The sequence below is a fragment of the Geotrypetes seraphini genome, chromosome 3 (assembly GCF_902459505.1).
Source record: "Geotrypetes seraphini chromosome 3, aGeoSer1.1, whole genome shotgun sequence".
Classification (NCBI taxonomy): domain Eukaryota; kingdom Metazoa; phylum Chordata; class Amphibia; order Gymnophiona; family Dermophiidae; genus Geotrypetes; species Geotrypetes seraphini.
In genome coordinates, this window is record NC_047086.1 from 64,375,508 (window position 1) to 64,403,331 (window position 27,824).

General features: G+C 44.4%; 1 protein-coding gene across 1 annotated transcript in view; it reads right to left on the reverse strand.

Moving 5' to 3' along the window:
- Positions 1 to 27,824, reverse strand: part of PRIM2 (DNA primase subunit 2) — a 280,515-nt gene that overhangs the window by 24,634 nt on the left and 228,057 nt on the right. Inside the window, 1 exon segment of the mRNA XM_033936564.1 lies at positions 21,479 to 21,561. Within this exon segment, the coding sequence (XP_033792455.1) occupies positions 21,479 to 21,561 (83 nt within the window).

The window sequence follows — 27,824 nt, forward strand, 5'->3', positions numbered from 1 at the left end:
AGGGGAAGAGAAATTCCTCTCCTGCACAGGAAAGGGGGGAAGGGAAATGATGCTTCTATTACTGCTGCACCAATTGGGGAAAGAGAGAGAGGGAAGGAAGGAGAAGGGAGAGGAGAGGAACAAGAGAAGAAGCCAAGTTAATGGGAAGGGGGACAAGATGGCGCGAATGGGGGCGTGTGCTGGACAAGATGGCCGCGAGTAGCAGGCATTGAGCACTCACGCAGGCTTTGAGCTGTTAGCTTTTTACCTGATTGGTTTAAACGAAAAGTCTAAGCTCCGGGTTTTCCCGGAGGAATCTAACGGTGGCAGCTGTGGGGCCCGATGGATGCTTTCCTCCAGCGTGGGGCTGGAACGAGTCATCCGGAGTTTTCTTCGGGCAGGGAGAGACATCGCTGGCTGAGGCGTCAGATCTCTCCCTCGAAGTAACATCGCTTGTCTCCGGAGGAGCGGAGTCCTCCGAGTCGCCCGGGGGCGTCAGACCAAGCAGATGGAGGTCGGAGCGCCCCAGGGTGTTTCCTCACCAGCGCAGCCGAGATTGGGGAGACGTCTCGGTGGACGGTTGAAGGGAAGCCAAGTGGATTATCTGAGCACTTGGAGAATAATGAAACTGCAAATTCCTCAGGATTTTCTTGAAATTGAATGTATCTCCAGCTGAGGTTTCAGGTAACTTATTGCAACAGAGGGTCAGGGGTCTGAACTAGTTCCCATGCAGAGGCCCAAATGTTTTCACTATGGAAACATTATGGGAAGCAATATCTACATTACAACTCTCTTTAGGATCTCAAATTTGCAGCAACTTACACAAGATATACAACTGTTGTTTCTGAAAATATGGAACTGAAAATATAGACTATCTAGTGTGGAAACAAAAGTGGATGGACACGAGACCAGAATAAATCTGTGGAGTCCCAGGCCTCGGTGTGGGTCAGGGATAGTGGAAATCTTAATTTTAAAGTTGAAATGCTGGAAAACATGACCAGAAGATGTAATCTATCGGATTATAAATTTTCCAAAACTTTCAACTATTTCTCCACAAGATATGTTTAAGAAATACCTGAAAGAGATTTTGAAAGTGCCCGAAACTTCTTATCCACCCCTCACTAAAATATATTATTTGCCAACTAGGACTTTGGGTCAGGAACCAGGCCAGCAGAATTTGTCTGCTGATAGTTTGGACCTAACAAATTTCCTTGAGAGGTCGGATAATGAACCACCGGCAACTGCGACGCTGCTAGTACAGTTTGCTATAGACTCTAAACAGAGAATGGATGCTTAAGATGTTTTTTTAAGTTTAAGGATATACCATTATGACAAAAAATTGTGAGAATGTATCCTGATGTGTCAAGATTGACCAAAAGAGAAGAAAACAGTTCTCATTTTGAGACCGAGGGTCATACAGTTGGGTGCTACGTTCGTACTCAGATACCCCTGTAAATGTGTGATGGTCTATCAGGGAATAGACATGTTTATTTTGAACCTCAGCAGTTGATAAAATTTATTTCTGCAAAAGAGCAAAGTTAATATTCCCGAGAGAATTGTAGTTACAACCCGCTTAGTTTAATTAGGTTCCTTGCCCCTACTCAATACCATCTGTATTTTCTTTGTAATGTTTGATTGAAAATTCAGCGAAAGTAGCTTTCTCCCCCTTTATTGAGGTCTAATTTCTCCAAACCAGTATACTTAGAATTACAAGGGAAAATTTTTCCTATTGTACTGTACTATTGTTTTGTTTATTCTCTTTTTTGTTATTTTAATTTACCTATTTACCTTTTTGATTATTATGTAACAATGGTTGAGACTGGTATTGGAATATTTCTTTGAATTGACTGTTTATTATGTCAAATTATAAAATTAAATAAAGAATTAAAAAAAAAAAAAAAAAAAGTTCATGGGAAGGAGGGAAGGAAAGGAGATATCAGACCATGGAGGGGGAGGGAGAGATGCCAGGGCATGGGGGAAGGGAAGGAGACAGATGCCAGACCAGGTGAAAGGAAGGAAGGAGGGAGGGAGAGAAAGGAAGGAATGAGATGCCAGACTATGGAAATAGGACGGAAGAAGAGAGAGATAGGAAGGGAAGGTAAGACATGGAAATGTAGATTTTGAAAAGAAAGCAGAAAAATTGAACATTAAGTTAATGCCAAAGATGGATGCAAGGCAGAAAGTGAAGACGGAGAGAAAAACAGTCAAAGGACAAGAAGGCCATGGAAACATAGTTGAAAGCACAGAAAAATAAAGTCACCAGACAACAAAGGTAGGGAAAATGATTTTATTTTCAATATAGTGACAGTTATAGATTGAAATGTGCCAGTTTTGAGAAAGAAAAGATATTAAACTTTAAATGTGAGGGCTGCAGAAAAAATAGTTAATGTCTTATTAAAGAAATGACAATTTTGCATGAGGTAAAACTCTTTATAGTTTATAAAACTTTCCTTTTTAAACTGTTAAAGGAAAGTTTTTATAAACCTATAAAGAGTTTTACCTCGTGCAAAATTGTCATTTTTTTATTAAGACATTAACTATTTTTTCTGCGGTCCTCCAAGTACCTACAAATCCAAAATGTGGCCCCGCAAAGGGTTTGAGTTTGAGACCACTGATCTATACCTTTCATGCTTAGCTTGTGTGAATCTTGGGGGAGGAATTGCTCTTGTGCTGGTCTTATCTAATGTAGGCGCCTCTGTTTCAGATTGTACGAGACTCTATACAGAAAGGCTATTCATCTAAGTTCTGTTTCTGGATTGGTCCGGAGAGGTCATCTGACGAGATCCAAGTGAAAACGTGTTAATTATAATTTAGTCTGTGTTAGGATGTGGGTGAACTCGCATCCTATCATAGGTGTTCTCTGCACATCTTATAATAATTAAGACCTGGAAAGTTACCTCTTGTGCTTCTCTGCCTGAGAGTAAGAACCAGACCTTTGAACAGATCTGGATTCCATCACATAAAGGAAACCTTTGCTGCCAAAATAAGTTACAGCTTCTCCAGTGTCTGACGAACTCTTGTTCCGGTACCAAAAGAATTCTTATCTTCAGTGCTGAGTAGAAGACGTCTTCCCTTTCACCTGATTTTGTGCCAAGGCCTAATTGGATGGTGAGCATACGGAATTCTATTATCTTATCAGTTGGGGTTAGATAAATGAATCCTATTGTGGTTCGGGATAAGGAGAAGTAAAGCTTGGTGATAATCTGTAATAGGTGCTGCTAATCAGGAATTATTATTATAAGGAATTATAGAGTGTAAGAATTAGTTTTACTTATTTATCTAGCAAGTGTGTTGTGATAATTATGTACTGAGTTTCATATATGTAATCGGATATTTTGTGAACAATATTTAGTTATTGCTACTGGCTTTTGAATTATATTTTCTATTTTCATAATAAAAGTATTTCTCATTAGCCTGGGTCTTGTGTCGTGTAAGTAGGCAAAGAAAGCTGAACCTGGATGAGATATTATGGTCTTCCCTAGAAACTAATAGGCACGTATTTGTTTATATAACCTCTCTATCTCCTTCTTGCCTGCTCCCGACTTGCTAAGTTATATTGATTGATTGACTTATTTGTAAATTTCGCTGTAGATGTACAGTCTCTTGTCATGTAAACCGCTCTGAACTATTCTGGTACTGCGGTATAAAAAAATAAAGTTATTATTATTATTATTATTATGATTAGTGGACCATAAATCTTCCTACAGTCCTTTTCTGAGCATTACATTATATCATTAAAAAATGTTTATCTCCACAGTTACGTACCTTCCTTGCTCGTAGTGCGAGAGACTAACTTGGAACGGGCATTGAGTCATGGTAGTGGCAGGGGTGCTATCTCTAGATTATATTTGGCTTTGCTAGATTTCTTTATTTACAGAGAGCACTGAGAGAGGGATCTTCAATTTACCTTTACCGCCAGCAGTGGTGCAGTGCTCTCTTTCACCTGCTTTAGGTTTCTGTTGCTAGCCACTTGAATGAAAATGGGTATAAAATGCTGTTTCGATGGTACTGTACTCCAGTTAGACTTCGCAATTGGTTCGCATGTTAGCGAATCTGGTTCGCACTTGGTTCACATGTTAACGAGTCTGGTTCACATGTTGGCAAGTCTGTGGTGCCCAGGAGGATATGTATCATATATGGTGGACTTGTCCGAATATAGCTCCTTTTGGAGATCAGTTTTTGCCTTGGTTCTCTACTATCACTGGGGTGAAGTATCCGGAACGGGTGGAACATGCTTATTAAGTGTATGTCCAGTGGGATTCGTCCTTGAGATTCATAAATTGGCAGCTTCTATTTTTGTCCCAGCCGGCTACTGTTGGCTCCAGATTGGATGGAACCCTTGCTGCCTGCTATGGAGACTGTTTGTCGTTAAATTGGATTACATTTTTTGATGACCAAATGACTGCCTTGAAATCGAACTGCCTGGCCTTCTTTTATAAGATTTGGGATCCCTAAATTGCTAGGAAGGATGCTAGCCCTCAATCGGTTTATACCTTGAATTATTATTTCATGATTTTTTTTTTTCCTGCTGGACTGTTGAGCTTTTTTTTCTTTTCTTTTCTGGGTGGTAGGAAAGGACTCCCTAGGGGTGGGTGGGGGAATAAGTTTTTTGTTTACTTTGGTTATTACTTTTGCATGTATTATAAATGATTATTCTTGTTATGTAATGAGAAGTATATTGGATATGTGGATATTTTGCTTGTTGCAACTGAAATTTGTGCAAATCTTTAATAAGAGTTTTGAAAAAAAAATGTTTTTCTCATGCATTAAATAAGAAATATAACGATGAAGAAACAATATGAATTGTGAATATTGTTCCAGAATTGAATTATTTGATATAAAATAACCTGGGACCATACGAGATATTATATCCTTTTGGGAGATTAGTTTATCCTGTAAAATAGGCCAGGGTTTTAAAAGACTACATTACACAGGTCAACACATCATTTTCATCAGAGTTAAATGTTGGGTGGGTTTTGTAGTACTTTTATGCTGATTTAAAATCTGGTGTTTTTCACTAGCAAGTCACATTTTTGTAATGAGGCTATAATTATAACATTATTGGGCGATATATCATGCATTTATAGGATAAACATATAAGGAGGGTTAACGATAGTTGTCTTTGTTTTTTTATGCTACAGACATTATTTACGGTGATTAATATCAGTCTTTATCATACCAAGACATTGTACTACTCATCAGTTTCTGTTATGTCTGTGGTTCATTCTTGACGAAAGCACAACGTCACTCTTTTAACGTTGATCTGACAGAAGGTATACAAATTGTACTTTGGCTGTCACATGGGTGACAAGGATAAGTCTTAGGCTTACATATCATCTGTACCAGTTGTTCCAACGGACTTCGTGACTGCTCAATCGACAAAGGCAGCGATCTCATTTGCAATCCCAATGATATTGAGGGAACCTGTGAGACCATATTAAAGATTGCTACTTTTGCCTTGTGAACACAAGTGGATTCTCAGCTAAAACTAAGCACAAAATTATATATCCTATTCTGGATTCTGCTGTTAGGCCTGTTCCTCATGATGACTCACTGCTTATCCCTGTACCTCCACAAGATGGACTTGCATCTGTGGAACATGAGGAATGTGATGATGCAGCAGCTTGTCACAATCCAGAAGTATCTGATCCTGATGTGAATGATGAAGATTCAGAACCAGAGACTTTTACACAAGCTGAGCTCAATGATATTTTATTCATGATCTAAATCTTTCAAAAGAAAAAGCAGAACTTCTTGCTTCAAGGCTTAAGCAAAAGCACACGAATACAGGATGTCCGATGCAGTACTCGGAGAGACCCCCCCCAGGAAAGAGTTTTGGGAGTACTAGTCGACAAGTCGATGAAGCCGTCCGCGCAATGTGCGGTGGCGGCAAAAAGGGTGAACAGAATGCTAGGAAAGATTAAGAAGGGGATCACGAACAGATTGGAGAAGGTTATCATGCTGCTGTACCGGGCCATGGTACGCCCTTACCTGGAATACTGCATCCAGTACTGGTCGCCGTACATGAAGAAGGATACAGTACTACTCAAAAGGGTCCAGAGAAGAGCGATTAAAATGGTTAAGGGGCTGGAGGAGTTGCTGTACAGTGAGAGATTAGAGAAACTAGGTCTCTTCTCTCTTGAAAAGAGGAGACTGATAGGGAACATGATCGAAACATTCAAGATAATGAAGGGAATAGACTTAGTAGACAAAGACAGGTTGTTCACCCTCTCCAAGGTAGGGAGAATGAGGGCACTCTCTAAAGTTAAAAGGGGATAGATTCCGTACAAACGTAAGGATGTTCTTCTTCACCCAGAGAGTGGTGGAAAACTGGAACGCTCTTCCAGAGGCTGTTATAGGGGAAAACACCCTCCAAGGATTCAAGACAAAGTTAGACAAGTTCCTGCTGAACCAGAATGTACGCAAGTAAGGCAAGACTCAGTTAGGGCACTGGTCTTTGACCTAAGGGCTGCTGCAGGAGCAGATTGCTGGGCACGATGGACCACTGGTTTGACCCAGCAGCAGCAATTCTTATGTTCTTATGATGCTAATAACACTCATTACTGAAAAAGGAATCATAGCTTAACAATATTCTTCACTGTAAATGGCTCATTGTGCTTTTGTCATGACAACATCGGGCTCTTCAACAGTTTGTCCCAAGTGCACTGTCCAGATGAATGGTGTCTCTTCATTGATTCTTCACAGAGAAGCTTGAAGGCATTATTACTGCACAACGGAAATTTTCAAACCAAGTACAGTGGTGCCTCACACAACGAACTTAATTCGTTCCAGGAGCAAGTTTGTTATGCGAAAAGTTCGTTGTGTGAAACGCGTTTTCCCATAAGAATACATGTAAAACAAAATAATTCGTTCTGCAGCCCTGTTGTCCCATAAGAATACATGTAAAACAAAATAATTCGTTCTGCAGCCCTACATTTCCCTCCCTCCACCTCACCTTATATGCAGAGTTCGCCAGCTTTCTTTTTCACCCAGCCGCACGATTTCAAAAAGCTGTGCACGCGCAGCTGCTGGAGTTGATCAATGTTCTCCTCTCCTGCAACTTCCGGTTTCCGGTTGCGTCAGAGGAGAAGATTGAACAACAGAGCATGCGCGCATGTGCTGCTCTTTGAAAGTGTGTGGCTGGCCGAAAAAGAAAGCCGGAAAACTCGGTATCTAAGGTAAGGTGGAGGGAGATGATGGAACACTGCATTCAGACAGGAGGGTGCTGCTGTTCCCGGCTCACATTAGGAAGCGGCGAGAGTAGTTCCGCCCCCCCCCCCCCCCCCCGGGCCCCTCGGGCGACTTCGTTGTGTGAAACGAAGTTCGTTATAGGGAGCAAGACAAAAAGTTCGTTATGCGCAGCGTTCGCTGTGCGAGGCGTCCGTTATGCGAGGCACCACTGTATACCAATTGTCCATTCTGCTCATCTAAAGGACTCTTATGAGAATATGAAGAATTTACTAGAAGCAGTTATAAAACACACTAATGGAACATCTGTGGTGATCTGAAGGTCATTGGCATACTAATGGGAATGCAAAGAGGATTCACTAAATACTGCGGTCTCCTGTTCTTGTGGGATAGCAGATTTGCAGTTGAACATTATGTCATATGTGTCTGGAAGCTGAAGGATACCTACAATCTAGGAACAAGCAGTGTGAAATTTATGACATTGGTGGATCCTCATAAAATATTTCTTCCGCCTCTTCATATCAAGCTGGGTTTGATGAAGAACGTAGTAAAGGCCATGAGTAAAGCAAACTCGCCAGGTTTTCAATATCTTGTTAAGAAATTTCCAAAAATCAGCACAGCAAAACTGAAGGACGGGATATTTATAGGCCCACAGATCAAGTCCATTATGCAGGATGAAGATTTTAAGCAATCACTCTCACCAGCTGAGCTTGAAGCTTGGGAGGCATTCAAGTGGTTAGTGGGAAAACTTTTTGGGCAGCTATAAGTCTCCTTCATATAAGGAAGGAGTTCAGAATCTTCTTGACTCATATCAGAAACTTGGCTGTCACATGTCATTAAAAATACACTTTTTGCACTCACATCTTGACTTTTTTCCAGAAAATCTTGGTATGTGAGTGACAAGCAAGGAGAACGTTTTCACCAGGACATTCAGTTAATGGAGCGTTACTACCAAGGTTTCTGGAATGAGAGTATGATGGCTGACTACTGCTGGATGTTGTGCCATGGTACACCCTCATCTAGAATACTGCGTCCAGCACTGGTTGCCGTACATGAAGAAGTATACAGTACTACTCGAAAGTCCAGAGAAGAGCAACTAAAATGATTAAGGAGCTGGAGGAGTTGCCATACAGTGAAAAATTAGAGAAACTGGGCCTCTTCTCCCTTGAAAAGAGGAGACTGAGAGGGGACATGATTGAAACATTCAAGATAATGAAGGGAATAGACTTAGTAGATAAAGACAGGTTGTTCACCCTCTCCAAGGTAGAGAGAATGAGAGGGCACTCTAAAGTTAAAAGGAGATAGATTCCGTACAAACATAAGGAAGTTCTTCTTCACCCAGAGAGTGGTAGAAAACTGGAACGCTCTTCCAGAATCTGTTATAGGGGGAAACACCCTCCAGGGATTCAAGACAAAGTTAGACACGTTCCTGCTGAACCAGAACGTACGCAGGTGAGGCTAGTCTCAGTTAGGGCACTGGTCTTTGACCTAACGGCCGTTGTATGAGCGGACTGCTGGGCACGATAGACCACTGGTCTGACCAAGAAGCGGCAATTCTTATGTTCTTATGTGACAATCCCGACACAACTCTCAACAAGAAATCATACTCTACGCATTTTTAAAGAAATATTGGTTGCTAAATGGCACAGTCCAGTATAATTATGCTATGCTGTGTGCTTATTTGACTTTGGACCGAAGATACTGCAACATTTCTTTAAGTTGATGCTGCAATTCTTAAAACCCTATATGCTAAAACGCTATAAACTAACATTAGTCACAACTTTAAAATGTGCTTTATGGTCAGATGATTTAGAAAAAAATTTTTGTTGCTTTGTGTTATAGGTGACTTAGTCATTTAGAGAATCACACCTAGCTGTGCCTAAGACTTTCTCCATCACTACACAAGCTTACTTTGATGTTTGATGCTAGACATCATGCGACAGATGCCTATCTTTTGTAGAATCACATAGGTGCCTCTCTCCCAATTAAATTTTATTTTTTCAATTATGAGCTTGTTAAATTAATACCGGATATTCAATGCTGGGCTATATGTAGTCACCTAGAAGTTAACTGGGTACAGGCCGATATTCAGACTGGTGCCCAGTTAGCTTGACAGAAAAGATAGCCTCTTACACCAAGCTAAAATCTTGAATATCAGGCCCTTAATATTTTCAGTGTCATTATATTACCATATTTTTCGCTCCATAAGATGCACTCCCCCCCCAAAAAAAAAAAAAAAAGTGGGTGGAAATGTCATTGTGTCTTATGGAGCGAATGTAACCCCCCTGGTACCTTCCAAACTTCCAAAATGAGTCTACCAAAACAGTGACGTTTTCGGCAGGGCATGCACGCAGTAGTAGCATGCTGGCCTCCTTCTTGTACCGAGGCTCCGTTGTGGTTAAAGGGCACGTGGAGACAGGCAGCTACGAACCAGTCGGGAGAAGCACACGGCTGGGGAGTGATATCAGTGCGCCATGAACCTGGGTCCTGCTGCGGCCCGAGAACGGTGGCTGCCGCCTTCCTACAGCTACCAGTCGAAAACACTCTGGGCTGTGAGGAGCGTTGGGGGCGACCCTGCTGGTCTGCAGCCTGGAAGGTGATCGCTTTGCCTAGAAAGCCTTTGCTTTCCGCTCACGTTCTTCTCTGTTGGGCCCTGCCTCTTCCTGGGCACTGGAAGCTGGGAATCTCTGGGCAGCAAGAATGGGGCTCTATCGAATTCGTCCCAGGACTGAAAGAACAGAGTCTGCCCAAGCGCCTGAGGAGAAGCGAGAAGCCCGTGAACAGATCCACAGCGAATGCCACTTCTCAGAGCTGGTATGAAGGAGGTGCACCAACCAATGCTCCAGAAGCTCCTGACTTTGATTAGTAGCAGGTTATATCACTTATAGGCTTTAATTGGTAGCCAGGTCTAAAATAATCAAGAAGTATTGTCAGAAAGCAGGGCTGCTTTATTGTTCTTCTCCAGACATGGGATTGTATCCCTCCACTAAAGACTAGTTTGGCCAAACTTGGGAGGAGGTACAGTAACTGCTTTATATTATAAAACAGTGTGGGCACCCCTGCATTAGGGTTTGATTAACTGCATCTCCTGTTGGCCCAGCATAACCTGGTAGGGCAGGGAGGGAAGGGGGCTGGGTGCAGAGTCTGGCAGAGGGTGAGGGGGGCTGGGTGCAGAGCCTGGTATATTTTAGTACACAATTTGGTTTAGAACGTTTTTTTGTCTTGTTTTCCTCCTCTAAATCTAGGGTGCGTCTTATGGTCAGGTGCGTTCTATGGAGAAAAATACGGTACATTATATTAAAATGCTTATATTCAACAACCACCTATCCAGTTCACTGCAGATTACATATTAAACTCTAGGCCATCCCTAGCAAATTCACAATATTATATCAATTATAATTTATCTAAAACAAAAACATTTTCAATGCCTTCCTAAATGCCATAAAATCAGTAATCTTTCTAATATCTAAAGGCAAAGCCTTCTATATTAATTGAGTCCTTTCTCCATCCCATCTACCAGATTTATCCCCACACATTTCCTAAAGGGGCTTCACAAGGGTTATTCCCTTGTTGGGAAGCAGTCAATTGTGACAGCTGCAGCCAAGTGAAGCTCTGTGGTTGTAATGTTGCCAGGAAGTGGGGCTTTTGCTATCATGTCAAATGGGTCCGAGATCGACCTAGCTCCGATGATAGCAGCACAGACCAGCCCTCTGATTCTGGAATAGTGTAAGTGCTGTTTATGGTTGTATTTATTTGTATTCACATAGCAGGTTCTTATAATACTGTGCTTGCATCAAAAAAATGTACTGCTAAAGCTTTATATATGGATCATTAAAGGGGAATACCTTTTAAAAAAAAATCAGATTTTCCCCCTTTTCAAAATAAATGTATTTCTACTTAGGCTTGGCAAAAGCCGATGGCCTATTCTGAACACCTATAGGCACATTATGCTATATTCACAATTTTACTTAATGTAATCTCTTCAGGGCTCTATATACTCCAATTCTTATCAGCAAACTGCAATACTAATGGGATTTTTAAAGTTGCATCACCTTTTCCTTTGTCCACAAATAACAAAAATACATTCTTTGTCAGTTTATCAAATGCAAAGGATTTCTGGAATAAAGAGATAAGCCCTGAAGAGGGAAAATAACTCAAGAAATGTTAAACTCTAACTTGCTTTTCAAAAGCTGACCTTTCTGTGCCAACTACAGCAATGGACTAGTCCTAAATCCCAGCTCTCTCTCAGTGCCTGCTGTCTTACAGGTATTGACAGATATACAAATAAATTACACTTATAGAAAGGATCAAATCACAAAACACTGACAACAAACTGCTAAACTGATTGTTTTCTGTTATATTCCAAATTATTACATTTCTAAGCATCGTGTTACATCCATTAAAAACTGAATAAAATAATAAAACCAGATAGCCAGCAATATTTGGTGACCATTTCAAATGGAATCCCTGTTGTAACACACACACTATAACAGAGCAAACCTAAAAACAATTCTGTACTTCAAGGTAAAAATGTCTCTCTCTCTTTTTTTTAATAGCCATGAAAAATAAGTATAGAGACATGTAAGTATAGCTAACAGGTTGGGATGTGAAACACTAAGTTAATTATTACAGAACATATTTTTTTGGACTGTTAGCATAATTTATTGTCATCAGATTCTTTCTCCTCTACTTCCTTTTCCCAAAGACTTTCTTCATCTACTCTTTCACCACCTCCATACGTTAGATCCTGAAGCATGTTCTAATTCACTAGGTAGTTAATATAACTTCTTTACCCCTCATACACCCCATATACTCCACCTCACTGTAAGGAAAAGTGGTATATCAAATAAATTGAACAAACATACATACATACATACATACTAGAGAGCTGCACGGGAACGGGACTACGGGAATCCCGCGGGTTCCCCCTTCGGGTCGTGGGGATCCCGTAGGGACGCCCCCTAGGGTCGCGGGGATCCCTTGGGGACGCCTCCGAGGATCACGGGGATCCTGTGGGGTTGGATGCGAGGCTCGTCTTCTCCCTACCTGCCCTACCGCAGCATACAGCCGATCGGAGCGGAAGTCCTCCACAATGTCAGTGCTGATGTCGGAGGGAGGGCTTAAGCAAAGCCCTCCCTCCCTCCAACGTCAGCGCTGACATCGGGAAGACTTCCGTTCCGATCGGCAGTGTGCTGCGATCAGCAGTGGCATACCAAGGGGGGGGGGCAGTGTGGGAGGTCCGCCCTGGGTGCAGCCATAGGGGGGGGTGCACAGCCAGCCAGGTCCCCTTATCTTTGTGGCGCTTCCTCCGACTGACCGACAACAGGCCCGGTCCGACAAACCTCCCTGCCCTGTAGCCGCGAATCTAAATTACTTTCTTACAGCAGCTTCAATACTCCAGCTGCTGTAAGAAGGTACCGTATTTGCCGGCGTATAGGACGACTGGGCGTATAAGACGACCCCCCAACTTTTAGTTAAAAAATAGAGTTTTGTGTTATACTCGCCGTATAAGACGACCCCTTCTTCCTTCTCCACCCCTTTGTATTCCCCCATGTGCTTTCAGCGTTCTTCTCCCTCCTCTGTCTTCAAGTGCTTTCAGAGTCCTTCCCCCCCCCTCCTGTCTCATTTCAGCGTCCTTCTCCCCCCCCTCCTTCTCTACCGCCCCGGTTGCAGCACAGCCAGCCAGGTCCCCTTACTTTTGTGGCACTTCCCCGACCGACCGACAACAGCCCGGGTCCGACAAACTTCCCTGCCCTTAACCGCAAATCTAAATTACCTTCTTACAGCTGCTGTAAGAAGGTAATTTAGATTCGCGGCTACAGGGCAGGGAGGATTGTCGGACCCGGGCTGTTATCGGTCGGTCGGGGAAGTGCCACAAAAGTAAGGGGACCTGGCCGGCTGTGCTGCAACCGGGGCGGGGCGGCCGCCCCTCTCTCTTGGTACCGCGAGGCTACTCTCCTTCTCCTTACCTGCCATGCCTGCAGCACAGAGCTGAACGGAAGTCTTCCCGACGTCAGCGCTGACGTCGGAGGGAGGGAGGGCTTTGTTTAAGCCCTCCCTCCCCTCCGACGTCAGCGCTGACGTCGGGAAGACTTCCGTTCGGCTCTGTGCTGCAAGCAGAGAAGGTAGGGAGAAGAAGAGCCGCGCGACTGAGTACATCCAGCCCCGCAAGTAAGGGCATGTAAACTGTACCCGGCGTATAAGACGACCCCCGACTTTGGGGAGGATTTTAAGGTACTAAAAAGTCGTCTTATACGCCGGCAAATACGGTAGTTTAGATTCACGGCTACAGGGCAGGGAGGTTTGTCGGACCGGGCCTGTTCTGTTGTCAGTCGGGCGGGGAAGCGCCACAGCAATAAAGGTAAGGGGCAGGGAGGGAGAAAGGGAGAAAAGGTGGAGTGGAGAGGAAAAGACGCTTAAGGTAAAATTGAGGGGGGAGAAGGACGCTGAAAGCACTGGGGAAGACAAAGGGATGGAGAAGGACGCTAAAAGCACATGGGGAAGACAAAGGGGTGGAGAAGGATGCTGAAAGGACATGGGGAAGACGGAGGGGGAGAAGGACGCTGAAAGGACATGGGGAAGATGGGGGGGGAGAAGGACGCTGAAAGGACATGGGGAAGCCAGAGGGGGGAGAAGGACACTGAAAGCACATGGGGAAGACAGAGGGGGGAGAAGGACACTGAAAGCACATGGGGAAGACAGGGGGGAGAAAGACGCTGACAGGACATGGGGAAGATGGGGGGGAAGAAGGAAGCTGAAAGGAAATGGGGAAGAGAGAGTGGGGAGAAGACGCTGGCAGGGAAGAAGACAGAGATGCCAGACTATGGGGGGAGCAGAGGGAAGAAGATGGGTGCCAGACCAATTTGGAAGGGGGGAGAAAGGGAGAGGCACAGTAACAGAGCAAATGGAAGACGCAGAGAGAAGAGAGATAGTGGATGGAAGGAATTGAATGAGAACATGAGGAAAGCAGAAACCAGGCAACAAAGATAGGAAAAAAAATTCTATTTCTTTTTTTTGCTTCAGGATAAAGTAGTATATTAGTTGTGTTGATAAAAATTTATAAACATTAGAGGCTCTGGTAGAAACCCGTTTACAAAGTATGTATTCTTCCCAATTAATATTTCCAAATTAATAAAGTCTTTTTGCTTATTTGTAAATGGGTTTCTACCAGAGCCTTTAATTCAGTAGCATAATTAAATGAAATAACTATTTCTGTAGTTTATAGGGACGGGTGGGGACAGAGGGGATTCCTCGTGGGGACGGGTGGGGAAGGAGGGGATTCCTCATAGGGACGGGTGGGATTCCTCGCGGGGATGGGTGGGGACAGAGGGATTCCTTGTGGGGACGGGTGGGATTCCTCACGGGGACAGATGGAGACAGGTGGGACTTTGGCGGGGACGGGTGGGATTTCTGTCCCCACGCAACTCTCTAATACATACTGTTATACATATGCAAACAAATAGCCCTGTATGGGGTAATTCCACAATTGTGGATTGAGCTACCAGTAAGTCTAAGGGAGAAACACTTGCTTAATTTAAGAAGAAATTAAAAATATAGTTACTTGATAAAGCCAATGGTAGGCTGTGATGAAGTTTGACTTTTTAATATTTTATTGCCATACTAGTCTTATAGCCCGTTACATTAACGGGTGCTAGCCCCAACTTCCCTGTGCAGCAGCAGCATTTCCCTCCTCCCCCCACTTTCCTTTGCAGCAGCATTCCTACATTCCCTCCCCCTCCATTTCCCTGTGCAGCAGCATTTCCCTCCCCTCTCTCCACCCCACTTCTCTGTGCAGCGTTTGTTTCTGGCCGATTCCCTTACCCTTTCCAAAGAGCAGCAGCATGGGCAGCAGCATTCACAGTTCATTGCTGTTGCCAGCTTCAGGTCTTGCTGTCTGGTGGGTCCTGTCTTCATGAAAACAGAAAGTAGGCAGGACCCGCCAGAGAGGAAGGGCTGAAGCCGACAATAGCAGTGATCTGTAAACACTGCTGCTGCCTGAAGCATCCGAGGCAGACACTTCTCTCTCCTACCAGCCCAACCCCCGCTGACTCTCCTATCTCTCCCTCCCATGCGACCCTCCCATCAAGACAAACCTCCCTCCAGCGTTGGCAGCCGCAACACAGGCTGCTTCGCGGCTTTCTCCTTCCGTTGAGTGTCTCTGTCGCGTCAATGAGGGACTCCCATCTTCCAGTGCCCAGCGCGGAGCAGCATGTGGGACCCTGAAGAGTTCACCGTGTGAGGAGGTTCCGGCAATGCAGCTGCTCTCCGTCCTGGGCACGTCTTCCCTCCGCCGACAGCCGCCTCGCCTCGAAGCCCTGATCCAGGCTGTACCCGCTGGCAGCTCCTAGCATTCGTTCCCTCCGCCGGCTTTGAAGTAAGCACGCATGCGCACTCTTGCCGGCCACAGCCCGACAGATCAGGGATCAGGGAAGCACAGGCGAAGAGTGCGCATGCACGCTTAGCATTTTATTATTATAGATATACTTGAATATAAATCGGGATTTTTGGGCCAACAAAATGGCCCCCAAAAATGGAGGTCTCTGTTTATATTCAAGTCTACCCACCCAGTAGTGTTTCCTCTTCTCCACCTGGAACTGGCAGTTCTGCTGTTGTCAGCAGCCCCCCCCCCCCAACCCATCAATTTCTCTGCCATCAGCGCGTCCCTCCCTCCTTCTTCTCCCACCCAAAGAGGCACAACCCACCCCCCTCCTGGACCCAGCGATAGGACCTCCAGTTCAACTGTACTTCCCAGGCGGTCTAGCGGGACATTGGGGCAGGAGCGATTCTCATTTGCTCCTGCCCTTGCTCTCTTAGTGCTAAAAATGGCTGCCAAGACTTCCGGTGGCAGTCTTGCAAGGCTCAGGTCAGAGGGCTGATGGTGGAGGAATTGCCAGTTTAGTGCAGGTGGAAAAGGGACATTACTAGCAGGGAGGGTTAGTAGGTAGGAATGCCTGGAGGATGTAGGGGAGGAATGGTAGAATATGAACCTTCAATTCATAGTCAAGTTACCACTTTATCCCTAAAAAGGGTGGGGGTAAAAATTGTATCTCAGTTTATACTTGGATGAGTTTATATTCAAGTATATATGGGATTTTATCATGGTGGATGTATTTATGATGTTATGTATGTTATCAATGATTTGTAATATATCCCAATCTAACACTGTATAAAGGATAGTTTGTCAAGTTTATTAAACTATTGTCTACAGATAGCCTAACGTTAGATGCTATAATGGCAATTATAAGCACAACTGTGCAAATCCACAGTTATGTGCCTAACTTTAGGCATAAGAACCTATACCAGCTCAATGGCTAGTGTAAATGTGCAAGTGCTGGTGTGTATGCAAGTGCTAGGTATGCCCCTGATCTGCCCATGCCCCTCCCAGGTCTATGCCCTCTTGAAATTGCACATTATCCATTCTGAACACACAATTTATAGAATAATGATTAATGGTAGATATATGCAGAACTATAAATAGTGCCAATTACAGCCAATAATTGGTCACTAGCATCAATTAGCAGCCAATAAGGACAACATTGCTTTGGTAGGATTTTTTTTCAGCTTTCTCTTCTCTTTCCTTTCATCAGGTGTGAGTACTTCTGTAAGCACAATATGGCTGGGAAATATTGTGTTGCCAAACCAGTTGCATAGGTTAAAGCTTCTGTCTCTGTGCAGACAGAAAATGTTACCAAATCAGAGGGGATGGTTCCAACAAGATGGTTGGATAGGCTGGCGTGAGCTTGGATGGCAACTTCAGCATTTGGAACCTAGGACAATCCAGACTTTCTTCTTTGATATTTCTGGGCTGTAGACAAGTTAATCTAATCATGTATTTTTAATGAGCATAACTTATGGGCAGACTGGATGGACTATTCAGGTCTTTTTATCTGCCATCATTTACTGTTACTAAGTGCAAGCTGTCTTCAGCTTGATTCACTCATGAAAGAAGTAAAGGAACTGAGAGAAGAGGTGGCAAGACTGATAAGCATCCATGAGAATGAGAGAAACAGCGATAAGATTCATGAGGCATCAAAGATTTCCAGCAGTGGGGAAAAATAACCATGCTGAGGATAGCTGGATTTATATTATGGGATCCTGCAGGACTGATACTGTGACTCCACCTGCCCTTGAACTGAAGAACTAGTATGTAGCCCTGGAAGTGGAGGAGATGAGGGCATCCCAGGGAGAGGAAGAATCAAAACTTTAAATTCCCAAAGTTGCTGAATCTGTGACCACTAGGAGGTGAAAGGTACTGGTGGTTGGAGATTCCTTTCTGAGGAGTACAGAGGCATCCATCTGCAGACCAGATATGATGTTCCAGGAGGTGTGCTGTCTGCCTGGTGCCAAAATTCAAGATTACAGAGAGCTTGCCGAGGCCCACCAAATCTAATGATTATTAATTGATGTTGCTCATCCATATTGGCACTTACGATACTCCAAATGTATCAAAAGTGACTTTGTGGCTTTGGTAGAGAAGATGAAACAGTCAGGTGCACAGGTGGTATTCTTGTTGATCCTACCTGTTGAAGGTAAAAGCCAAGGCAGAGAAGTTTGCATCCTGGAGATGAATGTGTGGCTATGCAGATGGTGTAGTTGAGAGTGTTTTGGCTTCCTGAACCATGGGATGATTTTTCAAGGGCTGCTCAGCAGAGATGGTGTGCAAACTATCAAAGTGTTTTCAGCAATAGACTGGCTAAGCTACTGTAGAGGGCTTTAAACTATAATCATTGGGGGCAGGGTGATCAGAGCCCCCAGGTAAGTGAATCATTAAGGCCCGGATTCTCTAAATGTTTTTTAGGCACCAATAGGCACCCAAGCTCAGTACAAAAACACCATCTAAACGACAGTTTTAACTGAGTTTAAAGGCATCTAAAAATTCAACATGAGAACTGTGCCTGCTTAGGTACTTTAGGCTATCTAACGCAAAAGTGGGTGTGGAAGTGGGCATGGCTATCGCCAGAAGTGATGTTAGGTGCCCTAAAGCACCTATAGAGGTGCGATTCATATAAAAGATAGAATCCTGAAATGTAGGCCTAGAAAACCCCAGCTAACATTTATGGTGCCTGCCTTTGCCAGAGGTGCGTTTCTATAATTGGCGCCATCACATGATTGGCAGCCACTTTTAAGGCAGCTGCCAATAATGGTGCTGGTTAGAGAATCCAGACCTAAATACCTCTACACAAATTAGAAAAAGGGGCAATGTATAGAAAGCAGTATATACTAATGCTTGAAATAGGCCCGTACCGCACACATGCCAATGCCTTCCTGCCCGATGTCAGCTTGTGGAACCATCAGTTCAGTAACAAAGCTAAGAAGCCAACTATGGGAAGTGGGCAGGTTGTGAAGCTATATTTCTGCTCCTTGGAGAACAACTACTTTGCTTTCTCCAAGTGCAAGCAGGTATTATATTCTCAAATGTAGGACTCCCAAGCTGCCAGGATCATGACTGGAGAAAGATAATGGATATATAAATATAAGTCTGGCAAAAATCAAAAGGGTTAGAGGGAAAGTAAGCACTAAGGAAGTAAAAAGATTCTGTAGAACTGCTTGTCCAAAGCAACTATCTCTTGGAGTGTAGTTTTAACAGTAGTGAGATGTGAAGATATGATCAAGGACCAAGTACAGGTCCCCCTCCATATTCGCAGGTATGGAACTTGCAACTTCGATTACTCATGGTTTTCTTCTCGCTGACCCACCCCGCCTCCTGCCCCATGCAGAGCCACAAACAAAAATGGCTTCCGTGAGTTCCCATGGTCTCGAGAGACTACGGCGGGAACTCATGGCAACTAATTTTGTTCAAGGCTCTGCACAGGGAAGGAGCATAGGAAGCTCGATCACCTCTAGATCACCTGGCTTTAAAAAGTAAGTGGAGCGGTCTGGGAAGCTGGGATAGATCAGAGTCAGCCCTATAGTAATTCACAAATTTTTCTTATTCTTGGGGCAGCAATGCACCTAACCCCCAATAATATGGAGGGAGGAGTGTAGCTGCTTTGCAGATGTCCTCAACAGATGTGGAACAAAAATGAGCTACTGAGGCAGCCATAGCTCAGACTTTGTATGCTGTTACACAGCTCTGTAGCATCATCCAACCTGAGTATGTGCAAAGGAGATATAGTCCGCCAGCCAAGTAGAGATTGCTCTCTTGTTAACAGAAACTCTGATTCTGTTAGGATCAAAAGTCACAAATAGCTGGGAGGATACTCTATGAGATTTAGTCTGGTCTGGGATTTTGCTCCTCTTATCTTGAGCTCTGTGCTTGAGTGATCACATGACAAAGTGATTAAAAAGAACATCAATTCCCTAGATCAGTGTTTTTCAATCTTTTTACACCCGTGGTCTGGCAGAAATAAAAGAATTATTTTGTGGACCGGCAAACTACTAGGACTAAAATTTAAAAACCCCGTTTCCACCCCATCTCTGCGAGCTCGATCACCTCAGTAACTATAGAAAAAATAGTCAAATATAGTGCAAAATATAGACAGCAAATATAAACTCTCAAAACTGACACGTTTTGATCACTAAATTGAAAATAAAATCATTTTTCCTACCTTTTCTGTCTGGTGATTTCATGAGTCTCGGGTTGCGTTTCCTTCTGTCTGTGTATCCTTTCTTTCATTTCTTTCTTTCTGCACTCAGGCCCAAGAATTGTCCCTTTCTATTCCCTCCCTCTTTCCTTCCTATGTCCTTAGTGCCCCCGGTGCCTCCTTCCCATGTCTTTAGTGCCCCAGTGCCTCCTTCCCATGTCCTTAGTGCCCCTTCCTGTCTTTAGTGCCCCCAGTGCCTCCTTCCCATGTCCTTAGTGCCCCTTCCTGTCTTTAGTGCCCCCGGTGGCTCCTTCCCATGTCTTTAGTGCCCCCAGTGCCTCTTTCCCATGTCCTTACTGCCCCCAGTGCATCCTTCCCATGTCTTTAGTGCCCCCAGTGCCTCCTTCCCATGTCTTTAGTGCCCCCAGTGCCTCCTTCCCATGTCCTTAGTGCCCCCAGTGCATCCTTCCCATTTCTTTAGTGCCCCCAGTGCCTCCTTCCTGTCCCTCTCACTGCCTTCCAGACTTTGTCCCAACCCCAACCCCGAAGCCAGCCTGCCTGCCTGTCTACCTCCCTGGCCAAAGCAATTGGCTGGCCCAGAACATCCTCTCCAATGTTAGAATTGACATAGGAAAGCAAACTTCCTGTCGGCTTTAGCAGCAGCAGCAGCAGGGCGGTAAGATAGCAGCGGACCAGGTGAAAGGAAGGGGGGATGCTTTTTTTTTGCACGACAGGTAGGGACAGGAAATGATCGCCTGTCGCGTTGTCCCTGAGCACAGCTTCGGGACACTGTCCCTGAAAACGGGACATTTCGGTGTCACAAAGCTGTGTGTGGGGATAACGGGACAGGAGGTCTGAAAACGGGACCTATGGTCACCTTAATCTTGCCGGCCCTGTGCGGACCAGCAGAAATTTCCTGCGGACCGGCAGTTGAAGAACAGTGCCCTAGATCACTCCTTTTTTTCTTCTTGTGGGGGCCCTCTGTCCTTTATCAATATTAGCTCCATGTAAAGCATAGTTACTTATCGTAACAGGCATTATCTGGAGACAGCAGGCAGATATTCACATGTGGTGATATCATCCATGGAGCTCGGTACAGACAGTGAACAGTGCACTGTCACTTTAAGCTTTGCAAAACTTCGAGACTGCCTGCACTGTGCATGTATGAATGCCTTCCCGCCCGTTCCTCAGTTCCATAAGAAAGCTAAGAAGCCAACCAGGGGAGGTGGGAGAGATGTGAGTCTATGGATAACAACTGTTATGGTAAGTAACTGTGCTTTATCCTAGGACAAGAAGGCAGCATATTCCCACATGTGGAACTCCCAGTCTTACTGAAATGGGATGGAGGGAGAGTTGGCCATTAGGAAGAAAATTAATTCTGTAAAACTGCTTGGCTGAAACGACCATCTCATCTAGAATAGGATTCTAGACAGTAGTGAGAAGGGGCTTGAGTGGAGGTTTGGAGTTGAAAAGTCCTTTCATAAAACTGGGATATAAGCGGATGAGTGGCCAGAGGTTTACTGTTGAAAGGAGTATGGAAAGCAAATGTTCTCATTTATTTTAGCTCAGTAAGTATTAAAAATAAATAAATAAATAAAACTCTGCTCTTTATCCTTAAAGCATTAATTTCTTGCAATGTATCAAGTTATGAACATTAGATCTGGAGGTAAATTTTTCAGTTCGAAAGAGCTGTTCTGCTGTACATAGCGCTACTACACTAACAGTTAAATGATACCAAAAGGAAATCTCTTGCAATCATTGAGAAATATAAATCAGATTTGCCCTACCTGGTTTATCCCAGTGGGAGAGATTTTGTATGTCTGGAGCTTCTGCTTCAGTAGCTCAGGATCAGTGTGACGGAATGGGCATCCTGACATAGTTAAAACAAAGATACATAATCAATGCAATTTAACCATATGGGTTTTTTTAGTTCAATCTTTTTATTTAACATTTGTGAATTATTGGAAGATTAGGTTTTTACCTTCGATAATCTTCTTCTGTTAGTTCCTGTAGGATTCCATACACTAGAGCCCCGATTCTGTAAAGTGCGTCCCGATTGTAGGCAGCTATAGGCGTCCTACAGCTGTCTAATCAGCCAATCGGAAGGCACGTTTTCTAAAAAAAATGCTAGGCGGTAGCCTTAGGCGAACCTAGGCCGCCTTATGCGTCTCCCTAGTAGAGCGGGAGATGCTTACAATGTAGGCCAGCAATATGCTGCTCTACATGGTAAGTAGACGTGTCTGCTATACTTAATCGCGGCAAGGGATCTCCCTGCTGCGATTAGTATAGCGGCTATTGCCGCCAGTGTCCCCTCTCCCCCCCACCCCCTTGACAATCTCGGCGGGAGGTGCTCAACCCTTCCTGCCAGTAGACCCCCCCACCCCACCCCCGACGATCATGGCAGGAGGGTGCCCAACCCATCCTGCCCACAGAACCCCACGATCGCCAGCAGGAAGGTGCTCAACCCTTCCTGCCAGTAGGCCCTGCTCCCTAAAGATCGCCAGCAGGAGGATACACAACCTCTACTACCTGACCCCCACTAACGACAACCCCATCAAAATGTCCCAACCCCCCTTCTTAATGATACCCAACATTTTGTTCGCTTCAATGTTGTGTCTATAATCACCCCCAGGTCTCTTTCAAGGTTACTTACCCCTAGCAGTGATCCCCCCATTTTGTAGCTGAACATCGGGTTCTTTTTCCCTACATGCATGACCTTGCATTTCTCTATGTTAAAGCTCATTTGCCACTTTTTTGCCCACTCTTCCAGTATCGTTAGGTCCCTTTGCAGGTCTTCACAGTCTTCCACGGTTCTAACCCTGCTGCAGAGTTTGGTGTCATCCGCAAATTTGATAACCTCACATTTTGTTCCCGCCTCCAGGTCATTAATAAATATATTGAACAGGAGCGGTCCCAGCACCGACCCCTGTGGAACTCCGCTCGTGACCCATAGCCAGTCTGAGTAATGGCCCTTTACTCCAACCCTCTGTTTCCTGCCTGCCAGCCAGTTTTTGATCCATCGGTGGACATCCCCTTGCACCCTGTGGTTCCACAGCTTCTTAAGCAGCCGTTCCAGTGGTATCTTGTCGAAGGCTTTTTGGAAGTCAAGGTAAATGATGTCTATGGATTCCCCTTTATCCATCTGGCTGTTTATCGCCTCAAAGAAGTACAGTAAGTTTGTGAGACACGACCTTCCCTTGCAGAAGCCGTGCTGGCTCGCCTTCAGCAGTCCATTGTTTTCTATGTGATCACATATGCTGTCCTTAACCAGTGCTTCCATCTTTTCCGGAACCGAGGTCAGGCTCACTGGCCTGTAGTTTCCCGGGTCACCCCTTGAACCCTTCTTAAAGATGGGCGTGACATTCGCTATTTTCCAGTCCTCCAGGATCTCCCCAGTTTTTAAGGTTAGGTTACATATTTGGCGAAGTGGTTCCGCTATTTCGTTCCTTAGCTCTTTGAGTACCCTTGGGTGGATGCCGTCCAGACCCGGTGATTTGTCGCTATTTAGTCTGTCAATCTGTCGGAGGACATCCTCTTGGCTTACGTCTAGTTGGACCAGCTTTTCATCCTGATCCCCATTTATGATCTCCTCGGGTTCTGGAATATTGGATGTGTCCTCTCTCGTGAAGACTGACGAGAAGAACTTATTTAACCTGTCAGCTATCCCTTTTTCCTCCTTTACCACTCCCTTCTTGTCTCCATTGTCCAATGGTCCCATTTCCTCCCTGGCCGGTTGCTTCCCCTTCACGTACCTGAAGAATGATTTGAAGTTTATTGTTTCCCCCGCCAGTCTCTCCTCATATTCTCTTTTTGCTTTTCTAACCACTCGGTGACATTCCCTTTGGTGTCTTTTGTGCTCCTTCTGGTTGTCCTTTGTTTAGTCCTTTTTCCATTTTCTGAACGATGCTTTCTTGTCACTTATCGCCTTTTTCACTGCATTTGTCATCCACACTGGTTTTTGGTTCGATTCTTTTTGCACCCCTTCCTGAACCTGGGGACATACAGGTTCTGTGCTTCGTGCACCGTGCCCTTGAGTAGGGCCCAGGCTTTCTCTACGGTCTCCATCCTCCCTGAGCTATTATTGAGTTTCTTTCCCACCATTTTCCTCATGGTCTCATAATTTCCTTTTCTGAAATTGAGTGCTGTCGTTGTGGTTCTTGCGTGCCAGCATCCTCGTCCCAGCCGTGCTCAGGTGCAGTCCGTCCCTCCTGTAGAGTTGCCCAGTTCCGTACAAAGTGGAAGCCCTCCTCTTCGCACCATCTCCTCAGCCAACCGTTTATTGCTTGCAGCTTGGTCTGCCTCCTTGTATCCGCCCTTGGTACTGGCAGGATCTCTGAGAAGGCTATCTTCCTTGTCCTCAGCTTCAGTTTCCTCCCCAGGATCTTGAAATGCTCAGTTAGTGTAGTCCTGTTGTAGTTTCTCCTGCTGATGTCGTTGGTTCCAACGTGGATTATCACTGCTGTCTCCTCCGTCTCAGCTCCTTCCGGGATTCTCTCAATTCTGTCGACGACGTCCTACTCAAGCATTTTTCCCTGTCTGTCCCACTGGGCTCACAATCTATCTAATGTACCTGGGGCAATGGGGGGGGGGGATTAAGTGACTTGCCCAGGGTCACAAGGAGCAGTGTGGATTTGAACCCACAATCTTAGGATGCTGAAGCTGGAGTTCTAACCACTGTGCCACACTCCTTCCTAAAGGCTAAGAACACTCCAATGGTACAAACAGGCCTTCCTCCACCCCCCTCCACCCCCCAGGCGTACATAGGAAGAAGCTGCACAACTCAATGTTTGCATACTAGGAACCCAGGACATGGAATGGTCTTCCCCTTCACTTGTGACAGCAATGCCAGTCCAAAACCTTCAGAATGAATCTTAAGACCCATCTTTTCTCCTTAGACCTGTAGCAAAATCCTATGAGCCTACCCCCTGCTCTTTCCTCATGTCCAGTCCCTAAATCTTGTTGTAACCCTTTGATTCCCCCAATTCTACATCCAATGTACATGTCCTGAGCTTAAATTTGTTGTAAACCGAAGTTAATTCTAGCTGAAAGTTGTGGTATAGAAGAAAATGTACGGTTTGGAAAATGGTAAGTCAAACCCATTAAGTGAGCAAGGAATTGAACTGCAGCCGAACACAGCGAAGCGCCGCACTCAGGACAAATAGGTGATCAGACAGCCGGAAATCTTTAGACCTCTCCAAATAGTGGAGACATTCAACTTGTGCAAGATCTGATCCTGTTGCTCCAAACCTGAGGAAGGAAACACAGGCAAACAAACTCCTGGTTGACCTGGAAGGTGAAAAACATCGTTGGCAGAAAGGAAGGCACAGTACAGAGAACAACTCCTGCATCTGGAATACGTGTGAAAGAGCCTGAAGCATCAAAATACGCTGTGCTGAGACAATGGCGACCAGAAGGACAGTCTTGATCGTCAGATCCATTAGAGTAACTGCCATCGGTGGCTCGAAAGCCCTAAAGAACGATGCTAAGTTTCCATGAAGGGAAAGGATGACGCATAGGAGGCCAAAAACGAAGCGCCCCTCTCATAAATCTGGGCACATCTGGACAAGCAGTAAGCGAACTAGTCTCTGCATGCTCAGAAGCATGAACAGCCTGCACCCTGAACATCAAGGGAGGCCACTGCTAAAACCCTCTCTAGGCCTGCCGGAAGAAAAGCCTGGACTAACGAAATAGGAGCCCTCTCAGGTTCCACCTGGCCCTTAGCACACCACTGTGAAAAACCTTCCAGGCTATGGCATAAGAAGCCATAGTAGAGGGCATCTAGCAGTTCTTTATTAAGTAAAGATCCTACAATCAATGGTTTCCATAGGTAAATAATTCATCAATCCAGAATAAAGAGGGATTGTATAAGAAGGACCATTTGGGTCTTTATCTGCAATCATTTACTATGTTACTATGTAAAGTCCTAGATGGTGGCAAACCTTCAGCTTCCACAAGTTTGGTGAAACATCTTAACTGCCCTCCCGAGTCACTCAGTTCCATCGGCCTGGCATCATGTATAAGAAAGAGAACTTATGTCTTCTCTGATGTTCTTGACAAATGAACAAGAGGCTCAACAATTTCTGGTTAAAGATCCTACAAACTGCAGAGATGATCCAAACTACCAATATTTGAAGCAGTCAGCATAATCAATAACAGTAGTCATTGACTCCACTGAAAGAGCAGTTGCCTTAATGCAGCAGTATAATTCAAGTTTCACAAAGAATGAGGAACAGAAGCAACTCCTCCTTTGCTTTATTGTTCAGCACAGAAAGACCTATCCAACTTGCTCCAAAGCCACATTGACGAATACTGACTGAACAAAGGACTACCATTCAACGTTTATACATAACATTTTGTATTTACTATATGACATACTCTAATATACATTAACATACTGTATTTACTGAATAATGACATTAGTTACCAGTCATCACTGAACATTGCATAATAATAAATAATTAGGCCAACAAGCCTATTTTCAGCTGTTAACACAGTATATATTTTAACTTCTTTGCATTTGCTCACAGTTCAGGTTTAGATGGAAAATGTACTTGCATTTTACGTATTAAATTAAAAATCATTGAGCAACCTCTAAATGCTCACCAAAAGGCTTATAATTTAGCACAATTAATAGTGGCTAGACACAGAACAAAAATAGACTTGTGGAGGTCATATCCCATGAACTTGATTTTTTTTTTATCATCCTAGTGCACACTGAAGCGTATCTGAACATAATTCTTATGCTTGACCCAGTTTAGCAAAACAAATAACCTGAACAATAATAAAGCACTATGTTGGACAGTGACAAATACAGTTGACTCCGCTTAAGTGCAAGCCCTTCGAAACGGTTTGCCACGTGTACTTAAAGAGAGCGTGCGCTTAATCGGCGTACCATGTGAAGAAGAGTCGAGCAGCGACATTTTTCTCGCAAGATCAGCAGCTCGGGGGCAGGATTACGTGCTTGCATCAATCACTGCCATCACATATCTTAGGAAAAGTGACCTGTAATCACGTTTGAAGTTTGCGATTATCCCTTGGTTTTTGTTGCTTTCATATTCAACAGGCAGGCACCTTGAAGCCAACAGCTTTGCTACATTTGAAAGCGGTATATAGGTTTCTATCACTTTAATTGGGAGACCATATGTGAGCAACTGCAGAAGGACCTGGAGTACACCACTCTCAGGTGACAGGCCATTCCAATTTATAATAATAATAATAATTTTTTATTCTTGTATACCGCCATACCCAAAAAGTTCTAGGCGGTTCACATTCATTAATTAAGGTCCGCGGTGATACACGGATTTACAAAATTTTGACAAAATTACAAAATTACAGAATTTTAACAAAAAATACAGGCAATGAAGAGGGAGGGCGAGGGGAAATCTATAACTGAGATTTAGCAGGGGTAATGGTAAGACAGAAGGTAGGGTTGGTAAGCGATAACGAGAGTGAGACCAAGTGTGGAGGGGGGGGGGAGGAGAGGGAGCAGAAGGAACGGGGGAGAGTGGGAAAGGGGAGAAGCCGGGGGCAAGGGGGATTAAGAGCCCTGTTCGCGGAAGAGGTGCGTTTTGAGAAGTTTTCTAAAACTACGGTAAGAGGGGGCCTCGAGTATCATTTGGGCAAGCCAAGGGTTCAGCTTAGCCGCCTGGTAAGCAAAGGTTTTGTTGAGAAATCTATTGAAGTGACATAATTTTAGGGAAGGGAAGACGAACAGCTGGGTTCTGCGGGATTTCTTGTTGGTGAGATTCAGAGTGAAATGGTGATTGAGGTAACTTGGTAATAGGCCAAAAACTGTTTTGTAGCAGAAGCAGGCGAATTTGAATAGGGCTCTGGATTCGAAAGGGAGCTAATGCAGTTGGTGGTAGAAAGGCGTGATGTGGTCCCATTTGTTCAGGCCGAATATGAGGCGGACGGCAGTGTTCTGGATCAATTTTAGTCTCCTCATGGTTTTCTTTGTGGAGCACAAATAAATGACATTGCAATAGTCTAGTACACTGAGCACGGAGGACTGTACCAAAAGGAGGAAAGAGGAGTTGTCAAAGTATTTTTTTAAGGTACGCAGTTTCCAGAGCACCGAGAAGCATTTCTTGACAGTAAGATCGGTGTGATTTTCTAGCGATAGATGTTTGTCTA